This window comes from Pristiophorus japonicus, chromosome 2, assembly GCF_044704955.1.
Source record: "Pristiophorus japonicus isolate sPriJap1 chromosome 2, sPriJap1.hap1, whole genome shotgun sequence".
Classification (NCBI taxonomy): Eukaryota; Metazoa; Chordata; class Chondrichthyes; family Pristiophoridae; genus Pristiophorus; species Pristiophorus japonicus.
Window position 1 is genome coordinate 46,657,970 of NC_091978.1, and position 15,831 is coordinate 46,673,800.

At 48.8% G+C, this 15,831-nt stretch overlaps 1 protein-coding gene across 1 annotated transcript in view; it reads right to left on the reverse strand.

Annotated features, from left to right (window-relative positions):
- Nucleotides 1-15,410, reverse strand: part of ino80b (INO80 complex subunit B) — a 152,211-nt gene extending 136,801 nt beyond the window's left edge. Inside the window, exons 1-3 of the mRNA XM_070859725.1 lie at nucleotides 15,210-15,410; nucleotides 7,948-8,145; nucleotides 6,717-6,852 (exon numbers count right to left, since the gene is read on the reverse strand). Of these exons, the coding sequence (XP_070715826.1) occupies nucleotides 6,717-6,852; nucleotides 7,948-8,145; nucleotides 15,210-15,410 (535 nt within the window). The remainder of the gene's footprint in view (nucleotides 1-6,716; nucleotides 6,853-7,947; nucleotides 8,146-15,209) is intronic.
- Nucleotides 15,411-15,831: the final 421 nt, after the last annotated feature.

Here is a 15,831-nt window from a genome sequence, read left to right on the forward strand (position 1 = left end):
ACAAAGGTGAAGTTCAGCACGAGTGTACCTATGACCCTAGGACCTCGAACGGTAGTGCCCTCTGTTGGTGGGCAGACCTTATGTACATACATTACATCATTCCCCCCCGTAGTTCTTGGCACAAGACCATATTACAAGTTCAGACGGTCTGGAACCCTTTGCTCCCTGGTTGACCATCTCAGTACAATCCCAGTACTTTCCGAGCCTCTCACGACTTGGAGCTGGGCGTTGACCACAATGGGTTCTTCTGATGGCTGGACATGTGTTGGTTGGTCATCTAAGCTCGCGGTGTCTTCTTCCAACTGTTCCGGTTCATCAGTGTGTCTTAGCTTGATTTGCACATCTGCCCATTCTTGAGCTTAACCATATACACCCGGTTACCCTCCTTATCCATAACATTGCCCGGGAGCCACTTGGGCCCTTGACCATGGTTAAGTACATACACTGGGTCATTTACAGATATGTCGCGTGACACTGTGGCGCGGTCGTGATACCACTGCTGGCACTGACGTCAGGATAGACTTGAGAGAGCCTGGTGTTGAGGCCTCTATTCATCAATAGTTCCGCAGGCGGGATGCCGGTAAGTGTGTTTGGCCTTGTCCTGTAACTGAGCAATATGCGTGACAGGCGTGTCTGTAAGGAACCATGAGTTACACGTTTCAGGCTCTGCTTGATGGTTTGAACTGCCCGCTCCGCTTGACCATTGGACGCGGGTTTGAACGGGGCTGACCTCACGTGTTTTAAACCATTGCATTTCATGAATTCTTGAAACTCCAGGCTCGCTGGCAGACCATGTGTGGCAAACATGGCATTTGGGTTCTCAATGGTGGCAGTGAAAGTGCTGGATGACATGATCACACATTCTACCCATTTGGATTATGCATCTATCACCATAAAAAACATTTTACTGAGGAAGGGGCCCGCAAAGTCGATGTGGATGCTAGACCACGGTTTGGATGGCCATGACCACTGGCCATGAGACTGAGCGGAGCTTCCTTTGGGGCATTGCTTAACTGCATGCAAGTGCTGCAGTGATACACGCATGACTCTAAGTCCAAGTCAATGCCAGGCCACCAAACATAGGACCTGGTGATGGCCGTCATCATGACAATACCGGGATGCGTACTACGTAACTCCTGTACAAATTTCGCCCTGCCTTTCTTGGGCACCAATGTTGTTGGTCGAGAGCGGGAGAGTCCGTGAGTTCCGGGGAGTCCGAGTTCAGGAGTTCAGGAGGTCGGCGATTCGGTAGGCCCTGAGGTCGGCGATTCGGTAGGCCCTGAAGTCGGCGAGTAGGTAGGTCCTGAGGTCAGTGAATAGGTACGCCCTTAGGTCAGTGAGTTGGGAATTCGGAGGCCGGGAGTTCAGAGGCCGGGAGGCCGTTGAGGTGAGTTGATAAGTAGCTCTCTTTTCTCTATTTTCTCTCTTTCTTTTTAAGGAGGTCGGTAGTTCGGAGGCCGAGAGGTCGGGAGGCTACAGAGGTCGGTGAGTTTGAGAGGCCACAGAGGTCGGTGAGGTGAGTTCGTGAGTAGCTCTCTTTTCTCCATTTCTTTTAAAGTAGATTTTAAACTAGATAAGACTAACTAGAGTGATGGCAGTGCAGTTCAGTCCTGTGGAGTGCACATCCTGTGGCATGTGGGAAGTCCTGGATGCTTCGTGCAGCCTAGACAACCATGTGTGCAGGAGGTGTCTCCAGCTTCAACTGATCGAGCTCCACGTTTTGGAGCTAGAGCAACGGGTGGAGCCAGTAAGGTGCATCCGCGAGGCTGAGAATTACGTGGATAGTACGGTTCAGGAGGTGGTTACTGTTATGTCTGTAACCCTTGGCAACCTATATCATACCACCACCAGAGGGCCTACCTGTTAGAGTCCCAAGGGATCCCAACATCCCTTGGGAGCACTGTATATAAGCAGGCCTCCCACGCTGTACCGGCACTCTAGAGTTTAATTAAAGGAGCTAAGGTCACACTTACTCATTGCATACAGTACTCAGTTGCAACACTTTATTATGAGCGTAACAATTGGCGACGAGATAACAAACTACCACGTGAAAATGCAAAGAACTGTTAGCATCCTGGAGAAATTCCCAGAAGGGGACGATTGGGAAGCCTTCGTGGAGCGACTCGACCAATACTTCATCGCCAACGAGCTGGAAGGGGATGAGAACGCTGCCAAACGAAGGCCGATCCTCCTCACCATCTGTGGGGCAACGTGAAGAAACTTCTTGCTCCAGTGAAACCAACAGCCAAATCCTATGAAGAACTGTGTACACTGGTCCGGGAGCACCTAAATCCGAAGGAAAGCGTTTTGATGGCAAGATATCAATTCTACACGTGTCAACGGTCTGAAGGCCAGGAAGTGGTGAGCTACGTCACCGAACTCAGACAGGAAGCAAAGAGTAGGAGTAAATGGGGACTTTTCAGAATGGCAGGCAGTGACTAGTGGGGTACCGCAAGGTTCTGTGCTGGGGTCCCAGCTGTTTACATTGTACATTAATGATTTAGACGAGGGGATTAAATGTAGTATCTCCAAATTTGCGGATGACACTGAGTTGGGTGGCAGTGTGAGCTGCGAGGAGGATGCTATGAGGCTGCAGAGTGACTTGGATAGGTTAGGTGAGTGGGCAAATGCAATGTGAATAAATGTGAGGTTATCCACTTTGGTGGTAAAAGCAGAGAGACAGACTATTATCTGAATGGTGACAGATTTGGAAAAGGGGAGATGCAACGAGACCTGGGTGTCACGGTACATCAGTCATTGAAGGTTGGCATGCAGGTACAGCAGGCGGTTAAGAAAGCAAATGGCATGTTGGCCTTCATAGCGAGGGGATTTGAGTACAGGGGCAGGGAGGTATTGCTACAGTTGTACAGGGCCTTGGTGAGGCCACACCTGGAGTATTGTGTACAGTTTTGGTCTCCTAACTTGAGGAAGGATATTCTTGCTATTGAGGGAGTGCAGCGAAGGTTCACCAGACTGATTCCCGGGATGGCGGGACTGATATATCAAGAAAGACTGGATCAACTGGGCTTGTATTCACTGGAGTTCAGAAGAATGAGAGGGGATCTCATAGAAACGTTTAAAATTCTGATGGGTTCAGACAGGTTAGATGCAGGAAGAATGTTCCCAATGTTGGGGAAGTCCAGAACCAGGGGACACAGTCTAAGGATAAGGGGTAAGCCATTTAGGACTGAGATGAGGAGAAACTTCTTCACCCAGAGTGGTGAACCTGTGGAATTCTCTACCACAGAAAGTTGTTGAGGCCAATTCACTAAATATATTCAAAAAGGAGTTAGATGAAGTCCTTACTACTCGGGGGATCAAGGGGTATGGCGAGAAAGCAGGAATGGGGTACTGAGGCTGCATGTTCAGCCATGAACTCATTGAATGGCGGTGCAGGCTCGAAGGGCTGAATGGCCTACTCCTGCACCTATTTTTCTATGAACTGAGGCGCCTTGCAGGACATTGCGAATTCGATGGATTCCTGGTGCAAATTAAGAGACTTTTTTGTGCTTGGCATTGGCCATGAGGTTATCCTTTGCAAACTATTGACTGTTGAAACCCCGAACCTGAGCAAAGCCATAACGATAGCCCAGACATTTATATCCACCAACGATAACACCAAACAAATTTCGCAGCATAAAGAGGTTTGGCAAGTACTGTACACAAAGTAACATCGTTTTCAGGCAGGAATGCATATGGCAGAACGTACACACCTGCAGCTGCATGACCTCAGATGACTGAGTCCACCATCAACCATTAATGCGAGGCAGTTAACACCTTGTTGGCGCTGCGGAGGTGATCATCGAACCCATCAATACCGCTTCAAACACTGCATGCAAAGGCTGTGGAACAATGAGACACCTCCAGCGAATGTGCAGACGAGCTGCAAACCCTGCAAACCACCACGTTGCAGAGGAAAATCGATCCATTGTGGATCAGGCTGAACTAGAGACTCAAACCGAGGAGGCAGAAGTGTACGGGGTACACACCTTCACCACGAAATATCCACCGATCATGTTAAAAGTCAAACTGAACGGAATTCCAGTATCCAAGGAACTGGACACGGGTGCGTGTCAGTTTATCATGAGTAAAAAGGCCTTCGACAGGCTGTGGTGCAACAAGGCACACAGGTCCAAGTTCAGCTCTATTCATACCAAGCTAAGAACTTACACCAAAGAGCTGATCCCTGTAATTGGCAGCACTGAAGTAAAAGTCTCCGATGATGGAGCAGTGCACGAACTCACACTGTGGATCGTGCCAGGAGATGGCCCCACACTGTTCGTCAGAAGCTGGCTGGGAAAGATCCGCTGGAAGTGGGACGACATCCGAGCGCTCGACGATTCCTCATGTGCCCAGGTTCTGAGCAGGTTCCCATCGTTGTTTGAGCCAGGAATCGGAAGTTTCTCGGGGTGAAGGTGCAGATCCATCCACCACAAGGCACGGGCGGTGCCATATATGATGTGAGAGAAAGTGGAAATTGAGCTGGACAGGCTGCAGCGAGAAGGCATCATTGTGCCAGTGGAGGTCAACGAGTGGGCCAGTCCGATTGTTCCAATTCTCAAAGGCGACGGCACGGTCAGAATTTGTGAGGACTATAAAGGAACAATTAACCGTTTTTCGCTGCAGGACCAGTACCCGCTACCCAAGGCAAACGACCTATTTGCGACCCTGGCTGGAGGAAAGATGTTCACCAAGTTGGACCTGACCTCGGCCTACATGACGCAGGAGCTGGAGGAATCTTCGAAAGGCCTCACCTGCATCAACACGCACAAAGGTCTGTTCATCTATAACAGATGCCCGTTTGGGATTCGTTCGGCCGCGGCAATTTTCCGAAGGAACATGGAAAGCCTGCTAAAGTCGGTTCTGGGCATTCACGCTGTCTGCATAAAACTATGTAATCCGCCACAGACCAGGCACAGAGAACTGTGCTGATGCTCTCAGTCGGCTACCATTGCCCACCACCGGGGTGGAAATGGCACAGCCTGCGGACTTGCTCGGTGATGGATGCATTCGAAAACGAAAAGTCATCCGTTACGGCCCGTCACATCAGGACCTGGACCAGCTAGGATCCTTTATTGTCCCTGGTAAAAAACTGTGTCCTCCATGGGAGCTGGTCCAGCGTCCCAGCAGAGATGCATGAAGAGATCAAGCCGTTCCAGCGGCGCAAAGACGAAATGTCCATATCAGCGGACTGTCTTTTGTGGGGTAATCGCGTGGTTTTGCCTAAGAAAGGCAGGGAAACGTTCATACGCGACCCACACAGTACCCACCTAGGCATAGTAATGACGAAAGCTATAGCCAGATCCCATGTGTGGTGGCCCGGCATCGACTCAGACTTAGAGTCATGCGTGCGCCAATGCAACACTTGCTCTCAACTGAGCAATGCACCCAAAGTTTGTGGTCATAGCCCTCCAAACCATGGACTAAGATCCACGTTGACTTTGCAGGCCCATTCCTTGGCAAAATGTTCTTGGTTGTTGTGGATGCTTATTCAAAATGGATTGAATGTGTAATAATGTCTATACAAACCAGAACCAGGGGACATCGTCTAAGGATAAGGGGTAAGCCATTTAGGACTGAGATGAGGAGAAACTTCTTCACTCAGAGAGTTGTTAACCTGTGGAATTCCCTACTGCAGAAAGTTGTTGAGGCCAGTTCATTGGATATATTCAAGAGGGAGTTAGATATGGCCCTTACGGCTAAAGGGATCAAGGAGTATAGTTTAAGGGGTGTTGCAGTGGTGTGGGGCGGACTGGTTGGGCTGGGTGCTCTTTGCCTTTCCGTCATTGTTCATGGGTTTGTATGTAACCTTTAGGGCTACTGACCAAGGGCCATGCGGCTCCTTGTCGGCCAGCGCGGACACGATGGACCGAAATGGCCTCCTTCTGTGCTGTAAATTTCTATGTTTCTATGTTTCTATTACAACACGTTTACCCCACAGTAAACAGTCGGACTGGATGGAAAGCTCATCTTTGCGACGGCTGTACGGTTTGGTTTCATCACCCATTTCCTTGGGGATGGTCGACCAGTCCCCGTTAAGAACAGAACGTTTTACAACCGATAGGGTCGGATCCTGGCTGGTCCAGGTCTTAACTTGTTGAGCAGTGACAGGCGACCCTTCACTCTCAAAGGCATCCATGACCATGAGTAGCTCTGTGGGCATTGGCGTTTCCACCTCCGGTGTGGGCAATGGTAACCGGCTCAATGCATCAGCGCAGTTGTCAGTGCCTGGTCTATGGCGAATGACATAATCATAGGCAGATAATGTCAGCGCCCACCTCTGGATGTGACACGCCGCATTGTTATTAATATTTTATGTTCTGAGGACAACGATATAAGCGGCTTGTGATCGGTTTCCAGAAACAGGTACTGGTGCATTATTTTTACCCCATAAACACATGCTAAATCTACTTTCTCTACCATGCCGTAGGCTCTTTCCACCTTGGACAGGCTTCGACATGTGTATGCAACTGGTTGTAGTTTGCCTGACTCATTGGCTTGTTGGAGTACGCAGTCAACCCCATAGGACGACGCATCACAGGTCAAAACTAGATGCTTGCATGGGTCATACAGTACCAGTAGCTTGTGGGAACACAACAGATTTATAGCCTTCTCAAAGGCTCTGTCTTGAAGTTCACCCCACACCCAGTCATCTCCTTTCCTGAGCAGCTTGTGCAAAGGCTCTAATACTGTGCTCAATTTGGGTAAGAAGTTACCAAAGTAGTTGAGAAGACCCAGGAACGAACGCAGCTCCGTCACATTCTGGGGCCTGGGCACATTTTTGATGGGCTCTGTTTTCGCATCTGTCGGCCTGTCTGTCTGCAGCAAACTTTCATCCAAGGAATTTGATTTCTGGTGCCATGAAAACGCACTTTGAACATTTCAGCCTGAGTCCCACTTTGTCCAGACGACGCAGAACCTCTTCCAGATTGTGCAGGTGCTCGGCGGTGTCACGACCTGTGACTAGGATGTCATCTTGGAATACCATGGTCCTGGGGACGGATTTCAATCGGCTCTCCATGTTTCTCTGAAATATGGCTGCCGCCGAACGAATGCCAAAAGGGCACCTGTTGTGAATAAACAGTCCTTTGTGTGTGTTGATGCACGTAAGTTTCTTTGATGATTCAACCAGTTCCTGTGTCATGTAGGCCGACGTTAGATCCAATTTGGTGAACGATTTTCCCCCGGCTAGCGTTGCAAACAGGTCATCAGCTTTCGGTAGTGGGTACTGATCTTGTTTCGAAACTCGGTTGATCGTGACCTTGTAATCGCCACAAATCCTGACCGTGCCACCACTCTTTAACACGGAACAATGGGGCTGGCCCATTCATTAAATTCGACCGGTGAGATGACCCCCTCGCGTTGTAGCCTGTCCAATTCGAGCTCGACCTTTTCTCTCATCATGTGCTGGACTGCCCTGGCTTTGTGATGGATGGGCCTTGCGTCTGGGCCTAGGTGAATCTGCACCTTGACTCCCTTGAAGCTGCCAATTCCCAGTTCAAACAGTGAGGGAAATTTGCTCAGCACTTGAGCACACAAATCATCATCTGCTGATGACAAAGCTTTGATATCGTACCATTTCCATTTTATTTTCCCGAGCCAACTCCTGATGAATAACGATGGGCCGTTGCCCGGGATAATCCATAATGGGAGATCATGAACCGTTCCCTCGTACGACACTCTTACTGCTGCACTACCGATCACTGGTATGAGCTCTTTGGTGTAGGTACGCAACTTTGCATTTATCGGAATCAGCTTGGGTCTCTCTGTTTTAGTCTCCCACAGTTTTTCGAAAGTCCTCTGGCTCATTATCGATTGACTCGCACCCGTGTCTAATTCCTTGGATACCGGCACACTGTTTAATTTTACCTCCATCATTATCGGTTGGCTCTTTGTTAGCAATTTTACCTCCATCATTATCGGTTGGCTCTTTGTTAGCAATTTTACCTTCATCATTATCGGTTGGCTCTTTGTTAGCAATTTTACCTCCATCATTATCGGTTGGCTCTTTGTTAGGAGCATACATACGCTGTACACTTCCTCCTCGGAGCTCTCAAATGCCTCAGGCTGCATCGCCAGATCCACGCTGAATTGATCATCACCCAGGTGGTGTGTCGCAGCTCGCTTGCTCTGCTGTGGACATGTCTGCAGATGGCCCGTCTTCGCACACCCTCTGCGTACATACTGCCTGAAGCGGCACTGATGGGGTCGGTGATTGCCCCCACAACGCCAACACGTTGAGCTCGGATTTGCGCCCAATGGCGGGCTTTGAGCGGCTCCCGTTCTTGCATACGCAGTCGAGTAGGCCCTCGATGGTGAACTTTGAGCAGCTCCTGGTCTTGCAGGTGCACCCGAGTAGGCTCTGCCATGTACAGCTCTGCCGGCCGTTGATACAATTTTGTACTACTGGCCATGGAGTTCCTGTTTTGTCATGCTATCTGCTTCGTGCTTTTCTGCGTGGACATGCAAGCCTGGGCGATGGTGATGACCTTGCTGAGGTCCGGCGTCTCCGCAGCCAGCACCTTACTTAAGATCACCTCGTGGTTGACCCCGATCACGAAAACATCATGCAGCATGTCTTCCATCGCAGGCCCAAATTTGCAAGGCCCTGCAAGACACCTCAGGTGGGCAACAACTGCTGCTACGTCCTGGCCTTCTGGACGAACGTGCGTATAGAAGCGATATCTGGATATGAGGATCCCTTCCGTGGGTTTAAGGTGTTCCCGAACTAGAGCACACAGTTTTTTGTAATCCTTTTCTGTAGGAAGAGTGGGCGAGAGCAGATTCTTGATAAGTACATAGATCGTGGGGCACAGACGGTGAGAAGAAATGCCCTGCGCTTCTCTGCATCCTTGTCTTCATTTAGGTCGTTTGCCACGAAATACTGGTCAAGACGATTTGTGAATTCTCGAGAATTCCAACAGTACTCGATCGTGCTGTGCTCGTCATACTTTTGTGTGGATTCATATTTGCCTCGTCGCTAGTTGTGGTGTATGAAATGATACAATGAACTCCGTACTGTGAGCCAGTGACCAGGTATAACCTGGTCAGTCTATAATGGCTTCCATAAGTGAAGATACAAAGGTGAAGTTCAGCTTATATAACGGGCCCAGCACAAGTGTACCCATGACCCTAGGACCTCCGACGGTAGTGTCCCCTGTTGGTGGGCAGACCTTATGTACATACATTACAATAAGAACATGAGAAATAGGAACAGGAATAGGCCATACGGCCCCTCGAGCCTGCTCCGCCATTCAATAAGATCATGGTTGATCCGATCATGGACTCAGCTCCACTTCCCTGCCTGCTCCCCATAACACCTTATTTAAAAAAGTGTCTATTTCTGTCTTAAATTTGTTGAATGTCCCAGTTTCCACAGCTCTCTGAGGCAGCGAATTCCATAGATTTACAACCCTCTGAGAGAAGAAATTTCTCCACATCTCAGTTTTAAATGGACGGCCCCTTATCCTAAGATTTTGCCCTCTAGTTCTAGTCTCCCCCATCAATGGAAACGTCCTCTCTGCAGCCCCCTCATAATCTTATACGTTTCAATAAGATCACCTCTCATTCTTCTGAATTCCAATGAGTAGAGGCCCAACCTAACCTTTAACACTACCTCACCCCAAGTAATATTGGGGTCCCTACGCCAGACCAATGACAACGGTCCTTCTGTTCCTCGTCCAGGTTGACTGTCTCGTTATTCCTGGCTGGCCGTTGGCTCCTCTTGTCCGGCGACATAAATGTCTTCAAACTTCAGTAACCCACTAGTTTACAACACACACTCGTGCTGCTATATGTTTTCCTTCCTTCTGCTCAGCAATTTTTTCTTTTAGGTGATAGGGAATTATAGACCGGTTAGCCTGACATCAGTAGTGGGGAAAATGTTGGAATCAATTATTAAAGATGAAATAGCAGCGCATTTGGAAAGCAGTGACAGGATCGGACCAAGTCAGCATGGATTTATGAAAGGGAAATCATGCTTGACAAATCTTCTGGAATTTTTTGAGGATGTAACTAGTAGAGTAGACAAGGGAGAACCAGTGGATGTGGTGTATTTGGACTTTCAAAAGGCTTTTGACAAGGTCCCACACAAGAGATTGGTGTGCAAAATCAAAGCACATGATATTGGGGGTAATGTACTGGCGTGGATAGAGAACTGGTTGGCAGACAGGAAGCAGAGAGTCGGGATAAACGGGTCCTTTTCAGAATGGCAGGCAGTGACTAGTGGAGTGCCGCAGGGCTCAGTGCTGGGACCCCAGCTCTTTACAATATACATGCATGATTTGGATGAAGGAATTGAGTGTAATATCTCCAAGTTTGCGGATGACACTAAACTGGGTGCAGTGTGAGCTGTGAGGAGGTCGCTAAGAGGCTGCAGGGTGATTTGGACAGGTTAGGTGAGTGGGCAAATACATGGCAGATGCAGTATAATGTGGATAAATGTGAGGTTATCCACTTTGGTGGCAAAAACACGAAGGCAGATTATCTGAATGGTGACAGATTAGGAAAAGGGGAGGTGCAACGAGACTTGGGTGTCATGGTTCATCAGTCATTAAAGTTGGCATACAGGTACAGCAGGCGGTGAAGAAGGCAAATGGCATGTTGGCCTTCATAGCTAGGGGATTTGAGTATAGGAGCAGGGAGGTCTTACTGCAGTTGTACAGGGCTTTAGTGAGGCCTCACCTGGAATATTGTGTTCAGTTTTGGTCTCCTAATCTGAGGAAGGACGTTCTTGCTATTGAGGGAATGCAGCGAAGGTTCATCAGACTGATTCCAGGGATGGCAGGACTGACATATGAGGAGAGACTGGATCAACTGGGCCTTTATACACTGGAGTTTAGAAGGATGAGAGGGGATCTCAATAAAAACATAAAAGATTCTGACGGGACAGGACAGGTTAGATGTGGGAAGTATGTTCCCGATGTTAGGGAAGTCCAAAACCAAGGGACACAGTCTTAGGATAAGGGGTAGGCCATTTAGGACTGAGATGAGGAGAAACTTCTTCACTCAGAGAGTTGGAATTCCCTGCCGCAGAGAGTTGTTGATGCCAGTTCATTGGATATATTCAAGAGGGAGTTAGATATGGCCCTTACGGCTAAGGGGATCAAGGGATATGGAGAGAAAGCAGGAAAGGGATACGGAGGTGAATGACCAGCCATGATCTTATTGAATGGTGGTGCAGGCTCGAAGGGCCGAATGCCCTACTCCTGTACCTTTCGATGTTTCTATGTTTCTATGTGAAGCTGGAAGCAATTATTTTACAGGAGGATCTAGTCAATAACAGAAATCTAAGTGCAAACTGGATAAGAATGGAAAATAAAAATATCGGGATGTGATATATTTGGGAGAGACAGAAAAGATGAGAAAGGAGGCAGAGTAACAATATTGGTTAAAGAGGGAACACTTATTGACAGCACCTGTATGATATTCTTTAGAGAGTGTTGATGTCGATAAGGAAGGGGTAACAGACAGAGTTAATATCATTGGAGCTCAAAGGTTTTTTTTTTACAGATCTCCAAATTGTGGAAAGGAAATGGGGGGAAATCTGCAACCAGAATAAAGAAATGAGTCGGAATAACAAAATTATTTTACTGGGAAATTTTAATTATCCACTTATTGATTGGGACAGAGGGGGAATAAATGGAGAAAAGGGAATTAATTTCTAAAATGAGTACAGGACTCCTTCTCCAAGTGGCATGTACCAGGGCAGAGGTGTTGCTAGTTATGAATAATAAGAATAGGAGAATTAATTTGAACATTCATCTGACAGTATACAACAACTGGGGCTAGAACCTCCACTTTTGTGCTTATCGCCCAAAAATGGGTGTTATTTCCAGCGTGGGCGGCAAAAAATGGTTTTCGGATCGCCAGCTTCTCGCCCATTCTCAAAACACCAAGTTTACATTTTTGAAAATGGGCGTTACCGCGAGCGATATCAAATGGGCAGTAACGTTAAATTTTTTTACCTTCTGCCGTAAAGTGTGGCCGCCCTGAGCAACGGCATGGTAATGCTCGATTCCCGCGATTCTGCAGGTCAAGGGTCACCATGACATGTGCAGAAGAGGAGACAGAGAGAGGGAGCTCAGAGGGACTGAAGGCGTGTCTGGGTGTGGTGTGGCTGCTTTGGGAGGAAGGAGGGCGACTTTAGAGCTTCACAGCAAGTAGGCAAACAAAAAGTAGCTGTTACCAGACACATATTTGACCGAATTTGCCCTATAATGGAGGGAGAGGAGGAGGCATCACAGCACACTGTGGAGACTGATGCTGGAGAGAGCAGTGAGGTGGGAGAGGAGCACATTGGAGGCCGCAAAAGAGCCAGGAGGTTCTCGGACGAGGCAAATGCCTCCCTCCTGCAGGAGGTTGAGTTACGCTGGGGTGATGACACAGGGAGGGTGTGGGAATCCCACCCCAAAGGCCTACCAGAAGATATGGACCGAGATAGCAGAGGTGGTCTCGTCGGCGACCAACGAGGTGCGTGAGGGCAACCAATGCCGTAAACGATGGAACGACCTTGTGGGGTCCGCAAGAGCATGTATTGCATTGATTTACATGTACTTATGTATTTATATAATTTGATTTGTAATAGTCATGAGTGACTATCATCAGATGTGAGATCTTGCACTTTTACAAGGTAAGTGAGGTGCATGTGCGCAGGTGATGGCTTTGTTATATCGCCATCTGGGTGTAGCGGGGGCTCCTAACATTCATGTACATTCAAGTTCAGGTAAGTGGGTTTTGAGGGGTTTTTTGTGGTTCTGTACGCGGTGACCGGTGCATGAGGACGAGCTAGTTCCGGAGCTGCTGGGTGGTGTCTTTTTTAAAAAAGGAGGGAGAGAGAAAGCAGGGAATTATAGACTGGTCAGCCTGACATCGGTAGTGGGTAAAATGATGGAATCAATTATTAAGGATGTCATAGCAACGCATTTGGAACGAGGTGACATGATAGGTTCAAATCAGCATGGATTTGTGAAAGGGAAATCATGCTTGACAAATCTTCTGGGAATTTTTTGAGGATGTTTCCAGTAGAGTGGACAAGGGAGAACCAGTTGATGTGGTGTATTTGGACTTTCAGAAGGCTTTCAACAAGGTCCCACACAAGAGATTAACGTGCAAAGTTAAAGCACATGGGATTGGGGGTAGTGTGCTGACGTGGATTGAGAACTGGTTGTCAGATAGGAAGCAAAGAGTAGGAGTAAATGGGTACTTTTCAGAATGGCAGGCAGTGACTAGTGGGGTACGGCAAGGTTCTGTGCTGGGGCCCCAGCTGTTTACATTGTACATTAATGATTTAGACGAGGGGATTAAATGTAGTATATCCAAATTTGCGGATGACACTACGTTGGGTGGCAGTGTGAGCTGCGAGGAGGATGCTATGAGGCTGCAGAGTGACTTGGACAGGTTAGGTGAGTGGGCAAATGCAATGTGGATAAATGTGAGGTTATCCACTTTGGTGGTAAAAACAGAGAGACAGACTATTATCTGAATGGTGACAGAGTAGGAAAAGGGGAGGTGCAACGAGACCTGGGTGTCATGGTACATCAGTCATTGAAGGTTGGCATGCAGGTACAGCAGGCAGTTAAGAAAGCAAATGGCATGTTGGCCTTCATAGCGAGGGGATTTGAGTACAGGGGCAGGGAGGTGTTACTACAGTTGTACAGGGCATTGGTGAGGCCACACATGGAGTATTGTGTACAGTTTTGGTCTCCTAACTTGAGGAAGGACATTCTTGCTATTGAGGGAGTGCAGCGAAGGTTCACCGGACTGATTCCCGGGATGGCGGGACTGATATATCAAGAAAGACTGGATCAACTGGGCTTGTATTCATTGGAGTTCAGAAGAGTGAGAGGGGACCTCATGGAAACGTTTAAAATTCTTATGGGTTTAGACAGGTTAGATGCAGGAAGAATGTTCCAAATGTTGGGGAAATCCAGAACCAGGGGACACAGTCTAAGGATAAGGGGTAAGTCATTTAGGACCGAGATGAGGAGAAACTTCTTCACCCAGAGAGTGGTGAACCTGTGGAATTCTCTACCACAGAAAGTTGTTGAGGCCAATTCACTAAATATATTCAAAAAGGAGTTAGATGAAGTCCTTACTACTAGGGGGATCAAGGGGTATGGCGAGAAAGCAGGAATGGGGTACTGAAGTTGCATGTTCAGCCATGAACTCATTGAATGGCGGTGCAGGCTAGAAGGGCCGAATGGCCTACTCCTGTACCTATTTTCTATATTTCTATGTCCCTGCAGTCTGGTGGCGGCTCAGTGCCCGGTGCTGGCCGTGGGAACCTGGTCGGCTCGCGTAGGTTGCTCTCAGAGCTATTGCCGTGGTCCCTAGCGTCGGGCCGGTTCACAGATGTCTGTGACCCCCCCCCCCCACCGTCCTTCCTTTACGCCCGGGGTCCCAGCTGCTCCCTGAGGAGCTGTCGTCTAGCACTACACAGAGAACTGCTGACTCGCTGGCCTGAGCATCGTTTGGTTTGGAATCCTGGCTGGTGCTTGTTTCCTCTGGGGAACAGTGGTGGGTGACCCGACATCTAGGGGTATGGCCTTAGTGCAGTCTGCTCCTTCAGGCTCGTGGCCATTGATGCCATCGGTTGCCTGAGAGATGGAGCCGACCCGGGGCAAGCTATTAATACCGGTGCCATTGCCCCGCTGAGGTCGCTTGCTCCACAGCTCGTGTGTGTTGGTTGCTTGTGGCCATACTCCATGGTGCATAACTCTGGTCCCCAGGACGCAGGCTACAGCATTGGGTAGCTCGCTGGACCTGTGTGCACCCGATGGGTGTCTGCCTGCTGCATTGGCTGCGTGCAGTGGGAATCCTGCATCACACAGCTTTTCCTTACTTATGATGGACACTCTGGGGGTCCGATAATGATCACACGACTTTTCCTCGCTAGTTGCATATGCACAGTTCAGATCATCAATCACACATTGTACATAATCACGTGACTTTTCCTCGCCGGTTGCTTGTATACAATTCCAATTATCAGTTACACATTTTACATGTTCAGTTACACACTTTACATAATCCATTATACCTTTCGTCTCTAACTTACAATTACTGTTACATTGCTTAAATGTGTGGAACTGTCCCTTTAATTGTGATGGGTGGCAGGCCTCCTTTAAGAAAGCCTTGCTTGCTTTACTTCAATCCACTTCTCCGTTTGGTGCCACGTGTTGCTCCATCAGTCCTGCACCTCGTGGTCTGGCCGCGGCCATCTTTGTCTTCAGTGCTTCACCTCGTGGTTCGGGCACCACCTTTCCTTCGTCCACAATGTCGACTGCGGCGATCCTCTTCTCCCCGGGTTCTGCCTCCGCAGCTGGAAAGTCACCGCTGGATCTGATTTTCTCCCTCCTGAGTTCTGCCACTGGAGCCTGGAAGGTGTGTTCAGGTCGTCTCAGCTGGTTCATCTCCACGCAGTCGTGCTGAGCGGTCTGTGCCTCGGGTGCCATGCTGGTCTGCTCTCTGGTGCCGGGTCCACTCTCAGGTGAGGGCTTGCTTTGCCTCTGAGCGCAGAAGGCTTCGATCGCTGGAGGGGTGAGTCTTCCCACTTCCAATGGATCTTCTCCATCCACCTTTTGCCGAGCAGCGTTGGTCCATCACCTGCAACAATCCACAGAGGTAACTTGTGCACCGCGCCATCATGGAGTACCTTTACATTCACACGACCAACAAGTGGGATATATTCATTGGTGTAGGTGCGTAGCTTTGCCTGAACCGGGGCCAACTCGGGTCATTCAGCCGGATTGTCCCATAGCCTCTCAAAGGCTCCTTCATTCATCACTGACTGGCTCATCTCTGTGTCCACTTCCATGAAGACTGGACTTCCCT